This window comes from Dendrobates tinctorius, unplaced genomic scaffold (genome assembly GCF_039654945.1).
Source record: "Dendrobates tinctorius isolate UK_male_01 unplaced genomic scaffold, ASM3965494v1 ptg000024l, whole genome shotgun sequence".
NCBI lineage: Eukaryota > Metazoa > Chordata > Amphibia > Anura > Dendrobatidae > Dendrobates > Dendrobates tinctorius.
Window position 1 is genome coordinate 10,738,290 of NW_027361692.1, and position 19,460 is coordinate 10,757,749.

The 19,460-nt window shown below is 45.2% G+C and overlaps 1 protein-coding gene across 15 annotated transcripts in view; it reads right to left on the minus strand.

The window, feature by feature from the left end:
- Positions 1 to 19,460, minus strand: part of RIMS1 (regulating synaptic membrane exocytosis 1) — a 548,264-nt gene that overhangs the window by 160,676 nt on the left and 368,128 nt on the right. For 13 of the 15 annotated variants that reach the window (XM_073569342.1, XM_073569343.1, XM_073569341.1 and 10 more), the window contains one exon: positions 14,182 to 14,399. The exons of the other annotated variants lie outside the window; for them this stretch is intronic. In XM_073569342.1, coding sequence (XP_073425443.1) covers positions 14,182 to 14,399 — 218 coding nt within the window. The remainder of the gene's footprint in view (positions 1 to 14,181; positions 14,400 to 19,460) is intronic. 15 annotated transcript variants of the gene reach the window in all.

Here is a 19,460-nt window from a genome sequence, read left to right on the forward strand (position 1 = left end):
TCAATCTCTTGGTAGGATTTTGCTCCACCTGTTATCTATTTTATTTTGAAGCATATTTCTGAAGATTGATTATTTACTGCTATATATAAATTTGTGCACATGAAATTTTAGGTGTGTATACAGTGCATCTATTTATTCCTTGGTAGGATTTGGTTCCACCTTATATTTATTCTATTTTGATGCATATTTCTGAAGATTGACTACCCACTGTTACATATATTTTCTTGAATATGAAATTCTAAATAGGACTGAATAACACAAAGTGCCCTACCCACTGTTACATATATTTTCTTGCATATGAAATTCTAAATAGGACTGAATAACACAAAGTGCCCTAGTGCAATAAAGGTGAATGCAAAAGAAAGAAATTGTGTGGATCTCACCCAATTCATATGCAGGCTGGCACCAGGATCACGCCCATATGGGCAGAAGCATACGTCAATCTACCTTGCTATGCCCCCTGAAATTAACAAGGGCAGTACCCAAGTAAGGCTTTTTCCCCAGAAAAAATCCCTCCAGATGCGTTTCTTTCTCTGTTAGGAGAAATCATCAGGGGAGTGTACTCACTGTTGGGGAAGACACCAGCTAGGAGGGACGAAAAGTGCTCCAAACAGAGTAGTGAAGAAAATGTCTCTGTGCTTATAAAGGGCCCATTTATCAAGAGTACCACAGGAATCCCAAGGCGGTGGAGATTCCTATATGGGACAGAGTGCTGTCACCTTTTACTCAAAGGTGGTATCTATTCTATTCTGGTGCATACTTCATAAGATTGATTATTTACTGCTATATATAAATTTATGCATATGCAATTCTAGGTGTGTATACAGTGCATCTATTTATTCATTGGTAGGATTTTGTTCCACCTTGTATTTCTTCTATTTTGATGCATATTCCTGAAGATTGACTACCCACTGTAATATATATATAGCTTCTTGCATATGAAATTCTAGGCATGTGTATAGTTATTACTCACTAGATGGTGACCCGATTCTAACGTATCGGGTATTCTAGAATATGTGTGTAGTTTATTTATGAAGATTTAATAATAATGCAATAATGCACCCCCAATCCTGATATGCATGGTCCTCTCATCTCCCAATCCTGATATGCATGGTACCCCTCACCCCCCTATCCTGGTATGCATGGTCCCCTCACCCCCCTATCCTGGTATGCATGGTCCCCTCATCCCCTAGTCCTGATATGTATGGTCCCCTCACCCTCCAGTCCTGGAATGCATGGTCCTCTCACCCCTCTTTCCTGGTATGCATGGTCCCCCTCACCCCCCTTTACTGGTATGTATGGTCCCCCTCACCCCCCTTTCCTGGTATGCATGGTCCCATCACCCCCCTTTCCTGGTAAGCATGGTCCCATCTCCCCCCTTTGCTGGTATGTATGGTCACCCTCACCTCCCTTTCCTGGTATGCATGTTCCCCTCTTCCCCCCTTTGCTGGTATGTATGGTCACCCTCACCCCCCTTTCGTGGTATGCATGGTCCCCTCATCCCCCTTTGCTGGTATGTATGGTCACCCTCACCCCCCTTTCCTGATATGCATAGTCCCCCTCACCCCCCTTTCCTGGTATGCATGGTCCCCCTTCCCCCCCCTTTGCTGGTATGTATGGTCACCCTCACCCCCCTTTCTTGGTATGCATGGTCCCGTCACCCCCCCTCTGCTGGTATGTATGGTCACCCTCACCCCTCTTTCCTGGTATGCGTGGTCCCCCTCACCCCCCCTTTCCTGGTATGCATGGTCCCCCTCACCTCCCTTTCCTGGTATGCATGGTTACCCTCACCCCCCTTTCCTGTTATGCATGGTCCCCCTCACCCCCCTTTCCTGGTATGCAAGGTCCCGTCACCCCCCTTTCCTGGTATGCATGGTCCCCCTCACCCCTAGGAAACTGCACACATACAAAAAAAAACATTTATACTCACCCATCTTTCCTGTGGTCCAGCGCTGTCCCGTTCTGCCGGAGGCTGGGGGAGCAGGGAGGAGTGTGGCACTGGCGCCAAAGTACGCGCATGCCCATACCACGCTGTCCGATGCTATTTTCCTGAAGACACACTGCAAATGTGTCTTCAGGAAAATGGCGCCGGATAGCGCTATGCGCATGCGCTATTCTCACGCGCACTCCTGCCCCGGCATCTTCCGATCCCAGTAAGGCTTAGCGCAAAGGACCGATGATGACGTCACTCTCGCAAGAGTGCGACGTCATCTGCGGTCTTTGGTGCAAAGCATTACTGGGACCGCGATGCCGGGCGCGTGGTTAGAGAAGGGAAGTACGGGGCCGTCGGAAGGCGAGTATCTCACTATTTTTCATTTTAATTCTATTTTTTACAGACTAATGGTACTCAGGGTCCGGAGGAGTCTGCTCTCCTCCGGACCCTGGCTACCGTCCGCACATTAGGCTGCAACCAATCAGCGAGGCGGGATTTCCGCTACAGACAGAATTAGACAATTATATGATAGATTGACTATTGTTGGCTGTATTTGGAGGCCTTATGTGTGGATCTGCCTATGTTTGATACGCCCTTGTTTAAGCCTTTTAATATGTTTTGAAATTTGTTCAATAAAGATTAGTTTTTTACGCATGGCTGAGTTTATATTTTGTGGTTTATTATATACGATAGCCTTTGATCATTTTGGTCCATTAGATAACTAACTTGCTGCAGAAATCTCTACGACAGGTCCATATTCATGATTACGGTTTGCAAAACCAAACCACACTGTACAAAAAACATCTAGATGTCTGAAACAGATTTTGGTGGAATACAAAATATGATATTCTAACGGATGTGAAGAAAGTACATTCTCTTTATTAATACACTGCTCAAAAAAATAAAGGGAACACTAAAATACCATATCATAGATATCTCTGAATGAAATATTCCAGTTGCAAATTTTTATTCATTGCATACTTGAATGTGTTCTGAACAATAAAACATAACAATTATCAATGTAAATCAAAATGCATATCCCAAGAAGGTCTGTATTTGGAATGATACTCAAAATCAAAGTGGAAAATCAAATTACAGGCTAATCCAACTTCAGTGGAAATGCCTCATGACAAGGAAAAGATGCTCAGTTTTGTGTGTGGCCTCCATGTGCCTGTATGACCTCCCTACTGTACAACGCCTGGGTATGCTTATGATGAGGCGGCGGATGGTCTCCTGAGGGATCTCCTCCCAGACTTGGACTAAAGCATCCGCCAACTCCTGGTCAGTCTGTGGTGCAACGTGACATTGGTGGATGGAGCGAGAGATGATGTCCCAGATGTGCTCAATCGGATTCAGGTCTGGGGAACGGGCAGGCCAGTTCATGGCTTCAATGCCTACATCTTGCAGGAAATGCTGACACACTCCAGCCACATGAGGTCTGGCATTGTTCTGCATTAGGAGGAACCCAGAGCCAACCACATGAGCATATGGTCTCACAAGGGGTCTGAGGATCTCATCTCGGTACCTAATGGCAGTCAGGCTACCTCTGGCAAGCACATGGAGGGCTGTGCGGCCCTACAAAGAAATGCCACCCCACACCATTACTGACCCACTGCCAAACTGGTCATGCTTAAGGATGTTGCAGGCAGATCTCTCTCCACGGCGTCATCAGACTCTGTCACGTCTGTCACACGTGCTCAGTGTGAACCTGCTTTCATCTGTGAAGAGCACAGGGCGCCAGTGGCAAATTTGCCCATCCTGTTGTTCTTTGGCAAATGCCAAGCATCCTGCACAGTGTTGGGCAGTGAGCACAAGTCCCATCTGTGGACGTCGGGCCCTCAGACCATCCTCATGGAGTTGGTTTCTAACCGCTTGCGCAGACACATGCACATTTGTGGCCTGCTGGAGGTCATTTTGCAGGGTTCTGGCAGTGCTCCTCCTGTTCTTCCTTGCACAAAGGCGGAGGTGGCAGTCCTGCTGCTGGGTTGTTGCCCTCCTATGGCACTCTTCACGTCTCCTGGTGTACTGGCCTGTCTCCTGGTAGTGCCTCCAGCCTCTGGACACTATGCTGAGAGACACAGCAAACCTTCTTGCCACAGCTGGCATTGATGTGCCATCCAGGATGAGCTGCACTACCTGAGCCACTTGTGTGGGTTGTAGAATCCCATGCTACCACAAGTGTGAAAGCACAACTAATATTCAAAAGTGACCAAAACATCAGCCAGAAAGCATTGGTAATGAGATGTGGTCTGTGGTCCCCATCTGCAAAACCACTCCTTTATTGAGTGTTTCTTGATTATTGCCAATAATTTCCATCTGTTGTCTATTCCATTTGCACAACAGCATGTGAAAATGATTGTCAATCAGTGTTGCTTCCTAAGTGGACAGTTTGAGTTCACAGAAGTTTGATTTACTTGGAGTTATATTCTGTTGTTTAAGTGTTCCCTTTATTTTTTTGAGCAGTGTATATCAGTATAGATTCGAAGGTAATCATGTAATTAAAAGGAATCTAACAGCAGGTTTTTGCTATGTCATCCGAGAGCAGCATGACTTAGGGGCTGAGACACTGCTTTCAGCGTTGTACCACTTATTAGGCTGTGTGATGTTATTTCAACACAATGAGTGTTTTATCAGCAGGAAATTATCACTGCTGGACTAGCTGTCCACTTGCTTCCTGGTCCAACCATGCCACCAGAAATGATTAGCATCTTAATGTCAATGGACAATGTACACAGAAAGCTGTGGTGTGGGCAGAAGCAGCTTCTGAGCTCTGCTACATGATACATGTAAGAACTTTGATTGTGTCTCAACGGCTGCACCCAGTAAACTACGGTAAGTGATACATCAATGGAATCAAGGTGTTATGTCTCCTAGAGTGGACCCTCTGGGCCGTGATACAAACCCAGCCTGAGCGAGCTGACCTAGTGAGGCCCACCCCCTATACAGGGAGCGTCAGGGGCAGACCCAGGGGGGTAAAGTACCACGACTGCTGGTACCAGGAGGCCGGTTAGAAGGAGGCTAGGGAAGAAGGCATGTGAAAAACCGAAGTTAGCAGGGTGAGTATGGAGAAGCACACCGGGTTCTGGAGAAAGTACACGGAGTACAGGAGCGTGCAGAGTGCGTACGGGAGAGCATGGAGCATGCACTAGGAAGCAAGCCGGGTACAGGAGAGTGCAGGTGTGCACTGGGAAGCATGCTGGATACAGGGGAGCGCAGAGTGCGCACAGGGAAGCACGCTGGATACAGGAGAGTGCAGAGCGCGCACTGGGAGGATCGCTAGACACAGGAGAGTGCAGAGCGCGCACTGTGAAGCATGATGAAAATAGGAGAGCAGAGTGTACTAGGATGCACACTGGGACCTGAATACAGAGGCATACCCGTGCTGAAACCAAGACTGGTCCAGTACAGATGCATAGGTAATAATCAGGCAGTTCCTAAAACAGGAAGCAGCCTGATATACCTGTTGCAGCCGCCCGGAGGAAGGTACTTCTGGGTCAGGCTGCATAAGAAGCAGAGGAGGCACACGGCCGCAGCCTAAGCAGCCGGGTGTGCGTGACCGATGGATGGGACCCTCGAAGCGCCTGCCAAGACGGAAGAGGAGGAGAGACCCCTGGAGAAGACCGGTCAGCGGCACGCAGAGGAGCGAGGTAAGTATCCCGGGGCTGGGGGGCAGATGGTGGTGTAACAGTACCTCCTCCCTTACATCCCCTCCACTTGAGGCTAGAAAGAAACTTTTCTAAGATACGAGGTGCAGTGATGTTCTCCCGAGGTTCCCACAACCTCTCCTCACGGCCACACCCCTTCCAATCAATCAAAAAAGGTTTCCCCCTTTACTGTTTTACCTTTTTCATGGTGAAGACATGGAAGGTGTTGGGAATATGGAACGAGGCAGGCAACTTCAACTTATAGGCCACGTCATTGATTCGTCCCAACATCTCGAAAGGATCGCTGTATCAAGGACCCAACTTGTAGGAGGGAATCATAAGCCGGATATACTTGGATGAAAGCCATACTTTGTCACCGGGAAGATACGGAGGTGGGTCCAAACGTCTTTTGTCAGCATGTCTCTTCATCCTGTCACCTGCTTTGACAAGAGCTCCATTGGTCTCCTCCCAAATCTTAGAGAACTCTATTGCCAAAGAGTCAGCTGCAGGTACACCCGAGACTGGAGGAACCAGCAGGGACATATTAGGATGCTGCCCCGAGACAATGAAAAGAGGAGACTTGTTGGAAGCGTCACTATGATGAATGTTATAGGCAAAATCGGCCCAAGAAAGAAGACAGGCCCAATTTTCCTGGTGAGCATTGGAAAAATTGCAAAGGTATGATGTCAGTATCTGGTTGGTACGTTCCACTGGACTGTTGGTCTGTGGGTGATAGGCCAAAGAAAAATCCAAAGCCACGTTCATAAGCTTGCAGGGAGCCCTCCAAAATCGGGAAGTAAACTGAACTCCTCTGTTGGACATGATGCGTTGTGGGAATCATGAATCCTGAAGATGTGAGCAATAAAGGTCTCGGCCAATTCGGAGGCAGAAGATAAACCTGGCAGAGGGATAAAGTGGGCTATCTTAGAGAAGCGATTCACGACCACCAAGATTACCGTATAACCAGAGGAGCGAGGAAGATCGTTGATGAAATCCTTGGCTATATGTTGCCATGGGGCCGAAGGTACCGGGAGAGGCTGCAGCGTACCAGAGGGAAGTTGCCTCGGAATCTTATTCTTGGCGCAGGAGGGAGATGAAGCTATAAAATCCTCTATGTATTGGCGCAGAGAGGACCATCAATAGTGGCGGGATATGAGAGCCTTCTTTATCCCTGCATGACCTTCAAACTTGGATGAATGGCCCCAGAGTAACACCTTCTTTCTGTCATCCTCAGCAACAAACATCCTCTCTGTGGGTAAATTAACCAGACCTAAGGGAGTCACCATGATAATCCTGGAGGGATCGATGATTTGGGAAGGATCCTCCTTGGCATCAGCTGGCTGAAAGGACATGGACAAGGCATCAGCCTTGAAGTTCTTATGGCCTGGTCTAAAGTGCAGTTCAAAATCGAAGCGGGCAAAAAACAGCGACCATCTGGCCTGCCGGGGATTAAGTCTTTGAGCCAACCGGACATAGGACAGATTCTTGTGGTCGAAGAAAACTATGAAAGGATGTACTACCCCCTCAAGAAGGTAGCACCATTCCTCAAGAGTCAATTTGATGGCCAATAGCTCTTTGTCCCTGATGGAATTGCGCTCCGCAGAAGAAAACACTTTGGAGAAAAAAATGCAGGTGACTAAGAGACAGGAAGAGGACTTTTGGAGAAGCACTGCTCCTGCTCCCGTGAAGGAGGCGTCCACCTCTAGAAAGAACAGCTTATTAGTCTCAGGATGATGAAGCACAAGGGTGGCTGCAAAGGTCTGCTTCAGAGACAAAAAGGCATCATTAGCCTCCGGAGACCAGACGTGGGAGTTGGCTCCCTTACGGACAAGAGCCGAGATAGGCTTAGATAGCGAAGAAAAATGCGGGATAAACTGCATGTAATAGTTCGCAAATCCAAGGAACCGTTGGATGGCTTTTACTCCGAGAGGCTCCAGTTGAGGATGGCTTTCTCTGGATCCATCTTCAAGCCGAAGTCCGAGATAATATATCCCAAAAATGGTAAAGAGGTTTGTTCAAATACGCATTTCTACGGAAGCGGAGGAAAGACCCCCGGAGGAGCCCGGCCAGCGGCACGCCGAGGAGCGAGGTAAGTATTCCGGGGATGGGGGGCAGATGGCAGCGTAACACAAGGTCTCTATTACTATGTTATGCTGCTCTCAGATAAGGTAGCAAAAACCTGGCAACAAATTACCATAAAGAAGCCATCTTTAAATAAAGCCAAACTTTCATTACAACCAATCATGTGAAATGTAAAACTATGCTAAGGTCGTGTACGGAAAATCATCAGTTTATCATTCTCAAAAAAAAGGTTTTTTACACTCATATTGTATTTTGTCTGTCCGTTTTTCGGATCCGTATTACATTCGTAACTCAATTTTTTACATCCTGTGCCACCGTTTCTACATGTCTATGGCATCATTTTAATAAATAAAAGAGGTCAAATACAGTTTGCTACCTAAATAATTGTAATAAATCCATGAAAACCACGTGACATATGGTGGTGACATATGGTAAACTGTGTGTGATATATTGTTTGTACACCCACTGACTGATGATGGGTGAGTCTGACCAGGAACACAGAAAAATCTTTAGAATTGAGAGTCCTCAGTGGTTGATACCTTTTAATGGCTAACTGAAAAGATGGTAACACATTGCAAGCTTTCGAGACTACTCTGGTCTCTTCATCGGGCATTGACTAATACAAAATCTGAAGAGTCACATATTTATGCACTAAAAAGAGAGAAGAGCCAGCACTGCCAGTGGTCAGAACGCATAACATGAGGTGCATATGCACATATCTTACTGCATTCAAAATGAGACATTTATCAAAATATTGATCAATATATTGAGCCACCCCGCCACGCCAAGGCAATCTCATATGGGGGGTCCTACTCTACATTTGTATTTATTCACTGTGCCATTGCGGCCTGCTAAATGTTTTAAAAGCAAGACCATATCAAATGCAATCCATACCTGAAGCATAACTGCATCACTCCCGTGCAGCCAGATGGAGCAGGTGCAGATGAAGGCCAACCAGGTCTGAACACAGACATCTCAGGTTTGACCTCCACACACTGCCTGACCAGCAAACACAGATGAAGGGCAATGCAGGCTCAGACATGGATGCAAAAATAAATAAAGCCTGGGGCAGGGCGGGGCTGCCGTGAGTGTGCACAGCAGCCTAGATTATGTTATGCGTTCTGACCACTGGCAGTGCTGGCTCTTCTCTCTTTTTTTTTACATATTTATGCACAACACAGCACAGAAAAAATGCAATAGATAAGACTAGTTCTGCTTCATGTCACTTGTCTTATCTATTGCATTTTTTCTGTGCTGTGTTGTGCATAAATATGTGACTCTTCAGATTTTGTATTAGTCAATGCCCGATGAAGAGACCTGAGTAGTCTCGAAAGCTTGCAATGTGTTACCATCTTTTCAGTTAGCCATTAAAAGGTATCAACTACTGAGGACTCTCAATCCTGAATATTATTCTATCTACTGGCTAAGGGTACCGTTACACCTAGTGATGCACCAGCGATTCCGACTAGCGATATGACGTGGTCAGGATCGCTGGTACATCGCTAGGTGGTCGCTAGTGAGCTGCCACACAGGCAGATCTCACCAGCGACATCGCTGGGGACGGGGATCGCTACTTACCTGTCAGACACGGCGATCCTGCGTCCTCCCGCCCGTCTCCACGCATCGCTCGTCGGCGCCACAGGAAGCGCCGCAGGAAGTGGCCGACGAGGAATGGTCCAGGAGCTTCTCGCGCGATCAGCGATAACCAGCGGGGGAGCCGGTCAGAGGTAAGTATCACATGCAGCGATATCGCTAGCAATATCGCTGCAACGTCACAAAATCGGTGACTTTACAGCGATATTGCTAGCGATATTGCAGTGTGTAACGGGGGCTTAACACGATACAAAGATATACATCTTTCCTGTATCAGGAACACAGAAGAAAGTAGTGAATGCTGAGATTTTTTACATGTAGATAATCAGTCCGTGTGCAAAAACGTTCATCTGAACTGTCACACTGACATGCAATGATCCTTGTGCTGTCCTTATGCTACCCGTTCTGCATATGGACAACACAATGATGCTAGATACGTTCTTCTGAATGAGCTCTAATGGTGAGATCAGACGGTTCAACTGGCAACATGGCTGAAACCCACGGTAACAAGTGACTGGTGACTGCAAGATAATTAATAACCATGCAGTTGTGGGCTGAGATTTAGCGGCGTTCGGTCAGCTGCACCACATGGCCTCAACCTTAGATTAGGCATGTATAGCGACTTGTAAGTCTGACATTAGTCAATTCAGTTCAGCCTATAATAATTTTTGCAGGGAACGACCAGTAGTAGATTGTTCAGTGTGTATAGGCATCCACTGTTATTAGTTATCAGTGCAGATCCTGTTTACGCAGGATGAGGTACTACCGAGAATGATCATCTTTTGGGAAAAAACAAAATATCATTTTACCCGATGAATGCACATTTGGCTTGTTTGTTGGGTGATCGGCAGCAGGTTTACACTGCACAATGAATGGCAATATGCATTCCTAGGAATGCTCATTTCTGATAATCTTGCAGTGTAAATGCATCTTTCATAGTGTTGCATGCCACCTGTAAAGTAATAATTATTACATCTGAGTACTGCATTTCCATTTTGACAATCAGACGGTGAAGTTGGACAGATTTCGAGCCATAACAGAAGATTTCTAGCTATATCACAAGTTAATTAGTGCTCATTTCACATGGGTCACTACAATCTGGATGGCAATAAACTGATCTATAACACCTTTCCTGACTTTCCATTTTTGCACTTTCGTTTTTTTCTCCAATTCTTCCAAGAGCTATAAGTTTACTGTTTGGTCCACATAGCATATGAGAGTTTGTTCTTTGTGAGACAAATTGCACTTTTGAATATCATCATTCCTTTAATTATGTGATGTACTGGAAAGCAGAAAAAAAAATTCCAAGTGCTGAAAATGGTGAAAATAGCGCAATTCCACAATTATTCTTTTTTTTTTTTTTACTTACCATGTTCATCATTCAGCTGTTGGAGGCAGATCATGGCTGAATAACAGTGTCATCATCTGCCGGGAAAGATGCGGGCTTGGCTTGAGAACTTACATCAAAATCAGGGAGCCAGTATATGACGTAACTGTACCTCATATGCCGGTTAGGGGTTAATATGATCCATCTGAGTCCATATGGCATGCATATTGTTAGGCAGCACATATCCTATTTAGAGGGAGCGATGAACTGCAGACAACAATGACTGAAAGGCCCACAAAAGCGATCCAATCAGTGGACGAACTGCCGCTTCACTCATCCGTTGGCTGATCAGAAACAAGAGTTCTATAGTTCGCCAGTTACTTACAACATTATATTATGTATGACATTATAACAATACTCATGATATCCCCATCAGTAATTCACTAATTCATTCATTTCATGTTGTAACTGCCATAAATTATTACAATATGTTGTAGTGATTTTTGTCATATTGTAGTTATGATGTTCCATTGAATGTTCAAAGACTCAATCATCATTTCTAGACCTAAATTAAGTAGCCATAATGGATAAGTTATACAGCCAGTGACAAATTCAGCACTAAGGCCGGTTTCACATTAGCGCTTTTTAAGCGCACGCACGGCCGGGGGTAGCTCCGCCCCCGAGCCGGCTCTCTGCCCGGCGTGCCCGCCCCTTTCTTGTAGCGCCGCCTACTAGCGGACAGCGGCGCCTGCGATCGGCGCACCCTATCTTTAGCATAGGGTGCGCAGATCGTGCGCAGGCCGTGCGCTAGTTGCGCTTTGACCTGCGCTGCGCACTTTTGACGGTGCGCCGTGCGCGCCAAAATCAAACTTTTCGGATTTTGGCGCGCACAGCGCACCGTCAAAAGTGTGCAGCGCAGGTCAAAGCGCAACTAGCGCACGGCCTGCGCACGATCTGCGCACCCTATGCTAAAGATAGGGTGCGCCGATCGCAGGCGCCGCTGTCCGCTAGTAGGCGGCGCTACAAGCAAGGGGCGGGCACGCCGGGCAGAGAGCCGGCTCGGGGGCGGAGCTACCCCCGGCCGTGCGTGCGCTTAAAAAGCGCTAATGTGAAACCGGCCTAAGAGGTCTGGTCAGCTCTCCTGGTATGTCTGTCCTTGTAAAGATGTGCAGAATATTCTACAAATTCTGAAGCACCTTTTCTTAGATCTTTGCATTATGCCTTTCCTCTATTATTCCTCCTAGAAATGTTTGATTAAAGTGACAGATGGGTGTTACCAGTTGGGGGTGTGTCCCTACTCAGGCTGACATTGTCCAATCAGTGCTGAGAATATCAGAGTGTGTAGAGACACGCCTCTTTGACACGGTGAATAAGGTTACACCCAGTTATTTCTAAGAAGAATGACAGAACAGCAGCACAATGTGGAGCTATTATTTCAACATGTATCTCCTAAACCAGCCATGTTAGGCCTGTTTCACACTTCCGTTTGTCACCATCAGTCAAAATCCGCCGTTTTGCAAAAAAAACGGATCCGCCATTTCTCTTTGCGGATCCCCTTTTTTCCCCATTGACTTGCATTGTGGGCGGATTTTGACTGATGATCGTCTGTTGCGTTCGTGTTTGTGCGGATCCGCAAGAATTTTGGCGTCCGCCGAGATCACCGAACGGAGCCTGTAACGTTTTTTTGCTGCACGGATCCGCATTTTCCCTTTTTAACCCTGAATCTTCTCTGGCTGCTGGAAGAAAATTCTCTCTCTCTCATTTTTGCATTTTTTTTTTTTTTCTTTTTTCCAGGCGTGGTTCCTTGAAATTTTTACCATCGGCGGATCCGCACATCCACCGATCCACTGTCCCCCGTTTCTGTCAGTCCACCTGCGGATCCGTTTTCTGCTATTTTGGCGGATTTAGACTGACAGAAAAAACTGAAGTGTGAAACAGGCCTTAGTAATGGCAATGGTTTCAATTCCTTGATAGTAAGGGCATGTGCACGTTTAGCATTTGCAGCAAATTTTCCTCCTACAAAAACCAGTGTTGGCAGGAAAAAACGCTGCAAAAAAAGTGCTGCGTTTTTTATGCGTTTTTTTTCCCCGTGAAAAACGCTAACAAACATTGAAACAATTCACATCATACAGATTTGAAAAAACACCTAAGGCTATGTGCCCACGTTGCGTGTTAAAACGCACACCAAAAACCGGACTCCTTCCCAGAAGTCGCGCGGTTTTTGCCGCGCGATTTCACCGCAATTATGATCGCGATTTTGCCGCGATTTTCGTGTGCGATATTCAAGCACTTTCCAAGCGATTTGAAGCATCGCTTGGAAAGTGATTGACAGGTTGGTCACACTCATCAAACATAGTGTTTGACAAGTGTGACCAGGTTTTTACTATTGAGGCCGCCTATGCGGCATCAATAGTAAAAGATAGAATGTTAAAATGCTAAAAAAAAATAAAAAAATCGGGGTATATTTACCTTCCGGCGTCCCGCGCTGCCATCCCGGGCCTCAGCGTTACCAGTAATGCCTTGCGAGACCTGTGATGACGTTGGTCTCGCGTTGCTATAGCGATCTCGCGAGACCGCTAGAGTCACGCAAGACTACGTCATCACAGGGCCTTGCCGCAAGGCATTACTGGGAACGCTGAGGCCGGGAATGCAGCGCGGGACGTCGGAGGGTAAATATACCCCGATTTTTTATTTTTTATTCTTTTTTTTACAGGGGTATGGTACCCAGGGCCTGGAGGACAGTCTCCTCTCCTCCTCTCCTCCACACCGTGGGTACCAACCGCACATGAGACGCTTAAATTCCCGCATGGTGGGCATAGCCACATGCGGGAAGTAAGCGATTCTCATGCATTCCTATGGGTGCGGAATCGCTGCAATTCTTTGCGATTCCGCACAAAAGAATGAGCATGCTGCGATTTTTTCCGCGATGCAATTCCGCCACGGAAAAAAGCGCAGCATTAGCACAGCATGTGCGGAATGCCATAGGAATGCATGGGGGGCATTCTGTACACGATTTTTAAACGTTTTCGCTGCGTTTTCGCGCCGAAAATCGCGGCAAAAACGCTTCAAAATCGCTACGTGGGCACACAGCCTAAAAGTTCAAATCGGCAAGGAAATAAATAAGCAGCATGTGTATGAGACTTCACAAATCCCATGCACTTTTGGTTGCAAAAATGCGCAGAAAGAAACAGCTAAAAAAAGCAGCGTGTGAACAAGCCCTAAAGTTGCAATAAATCAAAGGGTTGTTCCCAGTCTGTAAATGTATGCTGCACACAGTATTCCATGTGCAAGAGAAACTACTTCATTTCATGAGAATAAAAAATGAAATAAAAGAAATATATACCATAAGAATGTAAAGAAGTCGGTAATCAGAACTGACGAGTTTTCCGCAGCAAATATTTATATCACATAATAAGACTTCCATGCATTTCTAAGCAACTATAGGGAATTGTACAAATGCTATAAATCCTATAAAGTTACAGAATGTTCATCCATGTGAACCTTCAGCACATTTCTTCTTTTCCGCAAACCTTTTCCTGTGGAATAAAATTATCCAGCACATTTCTCTAACAGTAAATGGGAAAAAAAACAATGCCTCTCACCTGTTTGGCTAAGCTGTGATGTGCTTCTACTTCTCCGGGACACTATGGCAACTACTTTGGCACTCAAGCTTGGTCTTCTTTTCTTTCCACATGTCATAACCGTACCCACAGCTGTATCAGACTGGCTCCCATCATTGTGTTCTAGCTTGTAGAGCTCTCCACTTACACTTGTGCTCTTAGTAATTCTCCCTGAATATCCCATCCGTCTGCCTTGCATCCTGGGTGAAATAAACAGAGCAATATTCCAGAAATGTTCAACATACTTAAAAGCACAACATGTTGGAGTACATTTTATAATATGAGAGCATACAGTCATAAATCTATACTTTACAATCTTTGGAATCAATATCACACTGCTGTATCTTATTGACAGTAAGGGTATAGTGCCAATATTTTTCCTTTTTTAATCTTAATGGCTCCAAATTAATTGCCATTTAATTTAATTACAATATTTTGTGAGAGGATGGAGTTCAGTTTTCGATTTTAAAGTGGTTGTCTACTGCTCAGACAACCCCTTCTGAACCCTCAGGTTTTCCCCTTATAAAATAACACTTTAAGCACTTATAGTCACCTCTGGTGCCGATGCAGTTCCAGCGGTGTTGACACAGGCTCTCCCGGGGATCACATGGCATTGTTATGTCATGCGATCCCTGCGGCCAGTCAATGCTGGCTTCACTCTTCCAGCCATTGAACAAATACACATACATCTGGAGGAGGTCAGAGCTGCTACTCTCTCATTTCCTTCAGATGTATGTGATATGTTGAAGGCAGGGAGTGAAGCAAGCGCTGACTGGCCGCAGGGATAGCATGACATAACAATGTTACACAATCCCTGAGAGAGCCAGTGCAGACGACGTTGAAAGGGCAACAGCACCGGAGGTGAATATAGGTAGTATTGTTTTACAAGGGGGAAACAAGAGGATTGAGAAGCGGTTTTCAGAGCAATGGACAACTCATTTAAGGTCAATTTGACCATGCTGACCGTTGAATAAAACATATGTTAATAAAAGGTTATCGGTTATTACCAAACCTTCTCAGACAGGCTGACCAGAAGTTTATGTACATAAAAATAATTGTTAAAGAAGTTGTACCAAGAATGAAAGTTAATCAGTACCACACTGGAGAGGGAATAACTTCCCGATTGTTGAGAGTTTGACTGCTGGTTCTTAGGATAGCTGTGGTCAAACCGCTGATCCAGAGAACCAAATGAATGGAATGGTGGTTGATCATGCTTCCCTCCACTATATTCATTTTCTATGTGACCACCAAACATAGCTGACCACAGCTGGTCCTCAACACTCCCATTTAGAATGAATAGAGTGCAGTTATGAATTATCGACCACAGCTTCAGTCATATGGAGCTCTTCAGAGCCCCTGTTCTCAGAATCCAGTGATCCAGAAGTTATCATCATCTAGATAGGGAATAACTTAGAAAAAAGATCTGAAAACAACATTATTTATGAAAGAAAATTAAAAACTCTCAAAGGCCTCCCCATATATCATTAAAGGAGCATTCCTATCTCTAAGATCCTATCCCAATATGTAGTAGATGGAATAATAAAATTTGTAAATTCCTCCAATTAGAAATTTAGCATAGTTCTTCTGATTCGCTATGTCTCTTACTTTATGTGCACAATATTGCAAGACCTTAGGTATCCATGGTTACGACCACTAACAACGGTCAGTATGTGTGTGGTCATAACTATGTATACCTAAGGCTGGTTTCACATTTGCGTTTTTTAGCGCTGGAAAAAAACGCTAACCTGCGCATGCATTTTTTCCCCTATATTTAACATGGGTGCGCATACCTGCGCGCTTGTAAGCGCATGTATGCGATTTTCATGCGCTGCGTTTTTTTGGGGTGTGCGATTGGATTTTCCAGACGCATCATGTTGCATTTTTTGGCCCTGCAAAAAAGCGCATGCGCACATATGCGCACGTTTTGCGCTAAAAATGGCCATTATAGCCTATGGATGCGCATATGTGCGCACTGGCATGCTCATGTAAGCGTTTTTTTGCATATGCGTTTTTTTTTTTTAACCATGGAATTTAGGTTAGAGTTAGGGTTAGTTAAGGGGGTTTAGGGTTAGGGTTAGGGTCAGGGTCAGGGTTAGGGTTGGGTTTTGGGTCAGGGTTAGGGTTAAGTATGGTTTTGTTAAGGGTTAGGGTCAGGGTTAGGGTCAGGATTAGGGTTAAGTATGGTTTTGTTAAGGGTTAGGGTCAGGGTTAGGGTTAGGGTTAGGGTTAGGGTCAGGGTTAGGGTTAGGGTCAGGGTTAGGGTTAGGGTCAGGGTTAGGGTTAAGTATCGTTTTGTTAAGGGTTAGGGTCAGGGTTAGGGTCAGGATTAGGGTTAAGTATGGTTTTGTTAAGGGTTAGGGTCAGGGTTAGGGTTAGGGTCAGGGTTAGGGTTAGGGTTAGGGTTAGGGTCAGGGTTAGGGTTAGGGTTAGGGTCAGGGTTAGGGTTAGGGTTAGTTAGGGTTTAGGGTTTGGGTTAGGGTTAAGTATGATTTGGTTAAGGGTTAGGGTCAGGGTTAGGGTTAGGGTCAGGGTTAGGGTTAGGGTTAGGGTCAGGGTTAGGGTTAGTAAAGTCATGGTTTGGGTAGTGTGAGGGGCCACCTAAAAATGTTGGAAAAAAACGCAAACGCGGTAAAAACGCGCTAAAAACGCATACAAACGCATAAAAACGCTGCGTTTTTTTCATGCATGCTCATAAAAATGCTTGAAAAAAACGCAGCAGTTGTATGCTTATGTATGCGTTTTTTCAATGCGTTTTTTTGCGGGAAAAACGCGCTGCAAAAAAAAGCAAGTGTGAAACTAGCCTAAGGCTGGTTTCACATTAGCATTTTTTTGCGCATCGTGCACGTACATGCACATGCGTCATCGTACCTATGTTTAACCCCTTAGCGACAGAGCCAGTTTGCAGCTTAATGACCAGGCCAATTTTTACAATTCTGACCACTGTCCCTTTATGAGGTTATAACTCTGGAACGCTTTAATGGATCCCGCTGATTCTAAAGATTGTTTTTTCGTGACATATTGCACTTCATGTTAGTGGTAAAATTTATTCGATAAGTCTTGTGTTTATTTATGAAAAAAACGGAAATATGGCGAAAATTTAGAAAATTTTGCAAATTTAAAACTTTAAATTTTTATGCCCTTAAATCAGAGAGATGTGTCACACAAATTTCTTAATAAATAACATTCCCACATGTCTACTTTACATCAGCACAATTTTGGAAGCAAAATTTTTTTTGTTAGGAAGTTATAAGGGTTAAAAGTTGACCAGCAATTTCTCATTTTTACAACAACATTTACAAAACCATTTTTTTTAGGGACCACATCATATTTAAAGTCATTTTGAGGGGTGTACATGACAGAAAATACCCAAAAGTGGCACCATTCTAAACACTAGACCCCTCAAGGTGCTCAAAACCACATTCAAGAAGTTTATTAACCCTTTAAGTGCTTCACAGGAACTAAAGCAATGTGAAAGGAAAAAATTAACATTTAACTTTTTTTTGCAAAAAATTTACTTCAGAACCATTTTTTTTTATTTTCACAAGTGTTAAAAGAGAAAATCAACCACAAAATTTGTTGTACAATTTCTCCTGAATACGCCGATACCCCATATGTGGGGGTAAACCACTTTTTCAGCACACGGCAGAGCTCGCAAGGGATGGAGCGCAGAATTGGCTGGAATTGAGATCGGATGCCATGTTGCGTTTGGAGAGCCCTTAATGTGCCTAAATAGTGGAAAACTCCAACAAGTGACCCCATTTTGGAAACTAGACCCATTAAGGAACTTATCTAGATGTGTGGTGAGCACTTTGAACCTTCAAGTGCTTCACAGAAGTTTATAACGTAGAGCCGTGAAAATAAGAAATCTATTTTTTTTCCACAAAAATGATCTTTTCGCCCCCAAATTTTTATTTTTACAAGGGTAACAGGAGAAATCATACCCGCACATTTGTTGTGCGATTTGTCCTGAGTATGACGATATCCCATATGTGGGGGGGAACCACTGTTTGGGCGCATGGGAGAGCTCGGAAGGAAAGGAGTGCCATTTTGGAATGCAGACTTTGATGGAATGGTCTGCGGGCATCATGTTGCGTTTGCAGAGCCCCTGATGGGCCTAAACAGTGGAAACCCCCCACAAGTGACCCCATTTTGGAAATTAGACCCCCTAAGGAACTTATCTAGATGTGTGGTGAGCACTTTGAACCCCCAAGCGCTTCACAAAAGTTTATAAATGCAGAGCCGTGAAAATAAAGTCTTTTTTATTTCCACAAAAGTGATTTTTTAGACCCCAATTTTTAGACCCCCAAAGATCGTAAATAGTGGAAACCCCTCAATTCTTGCTCCAACCCTAACCCTAACACACCCCTAACCCTAATCCTAACCCTAACCCTAATCCCAACCCTAATCCCTAATCCTAACCCTAATCCTAGTTCGCCCTAACCCTAATTCTAACCCTAGCCGTGACTCGAGCCCTAACCCTAGCCCTAGCCCTAACCCTAGCCTAAGCCTAACACTAGCCCTAACGCTAGCCGAACCCTAACCCTAGCCCAACCCAAACCCTAGCCCAACCCTAACCCTAGCCCAACCCTAACCCTAACCCTAGCCCAACCCTAAACCTAACCCTAGCCCAACCCTAACCCTAGCACTAACCCTAACCCTAGCCCAACCCTAACCCTAACCCTAACCCTAATGGAAAACTGAAAAAAAAATATTTTCTTTACTTCATTATATTTGCCTATATAAGGGGGTGATAAACGAGGGGGTTATGTACTTTTTTTTATTTTGATCACTATGATCGTTTATCATAGTGATCAAAATAATGAATGGAATCTGCTAGCCTGAGCCGGCAGATCCCCGGTGGGCGCATTTTCAAGGTGGCGGCGCCCATCGGAGAATGCCGGCGGGACGTGGGACCACCGGGAGGGGACGGAGGGCCACGGAGAGGTATCGGGGGGGATCGGGGACCCTATTTCTCTCTCCTCTGATGTGCGATCACATCAGAGGAGAGAGAAATTAAATGTAAAATCGCGGCTTTTTTTTTTTTTTTGCGGTCGCCGTTATAGGGTTAATAACGGCGATCGCAAAAGAGGGGTCGGTAAAAACCGACCGATTCATGTTCTCTGGGGTCTCGGCGCTATTCACTTAAATCACAGCGCCGTGAATTAACGGCGCTGTGGTTTTAGTACCCTTAACTACCGCCGTTAAAAGGCGTATCGGCAGTCGTTAAGGGGGTTAACATGGTGTTCGCATAGTCTTGTGTT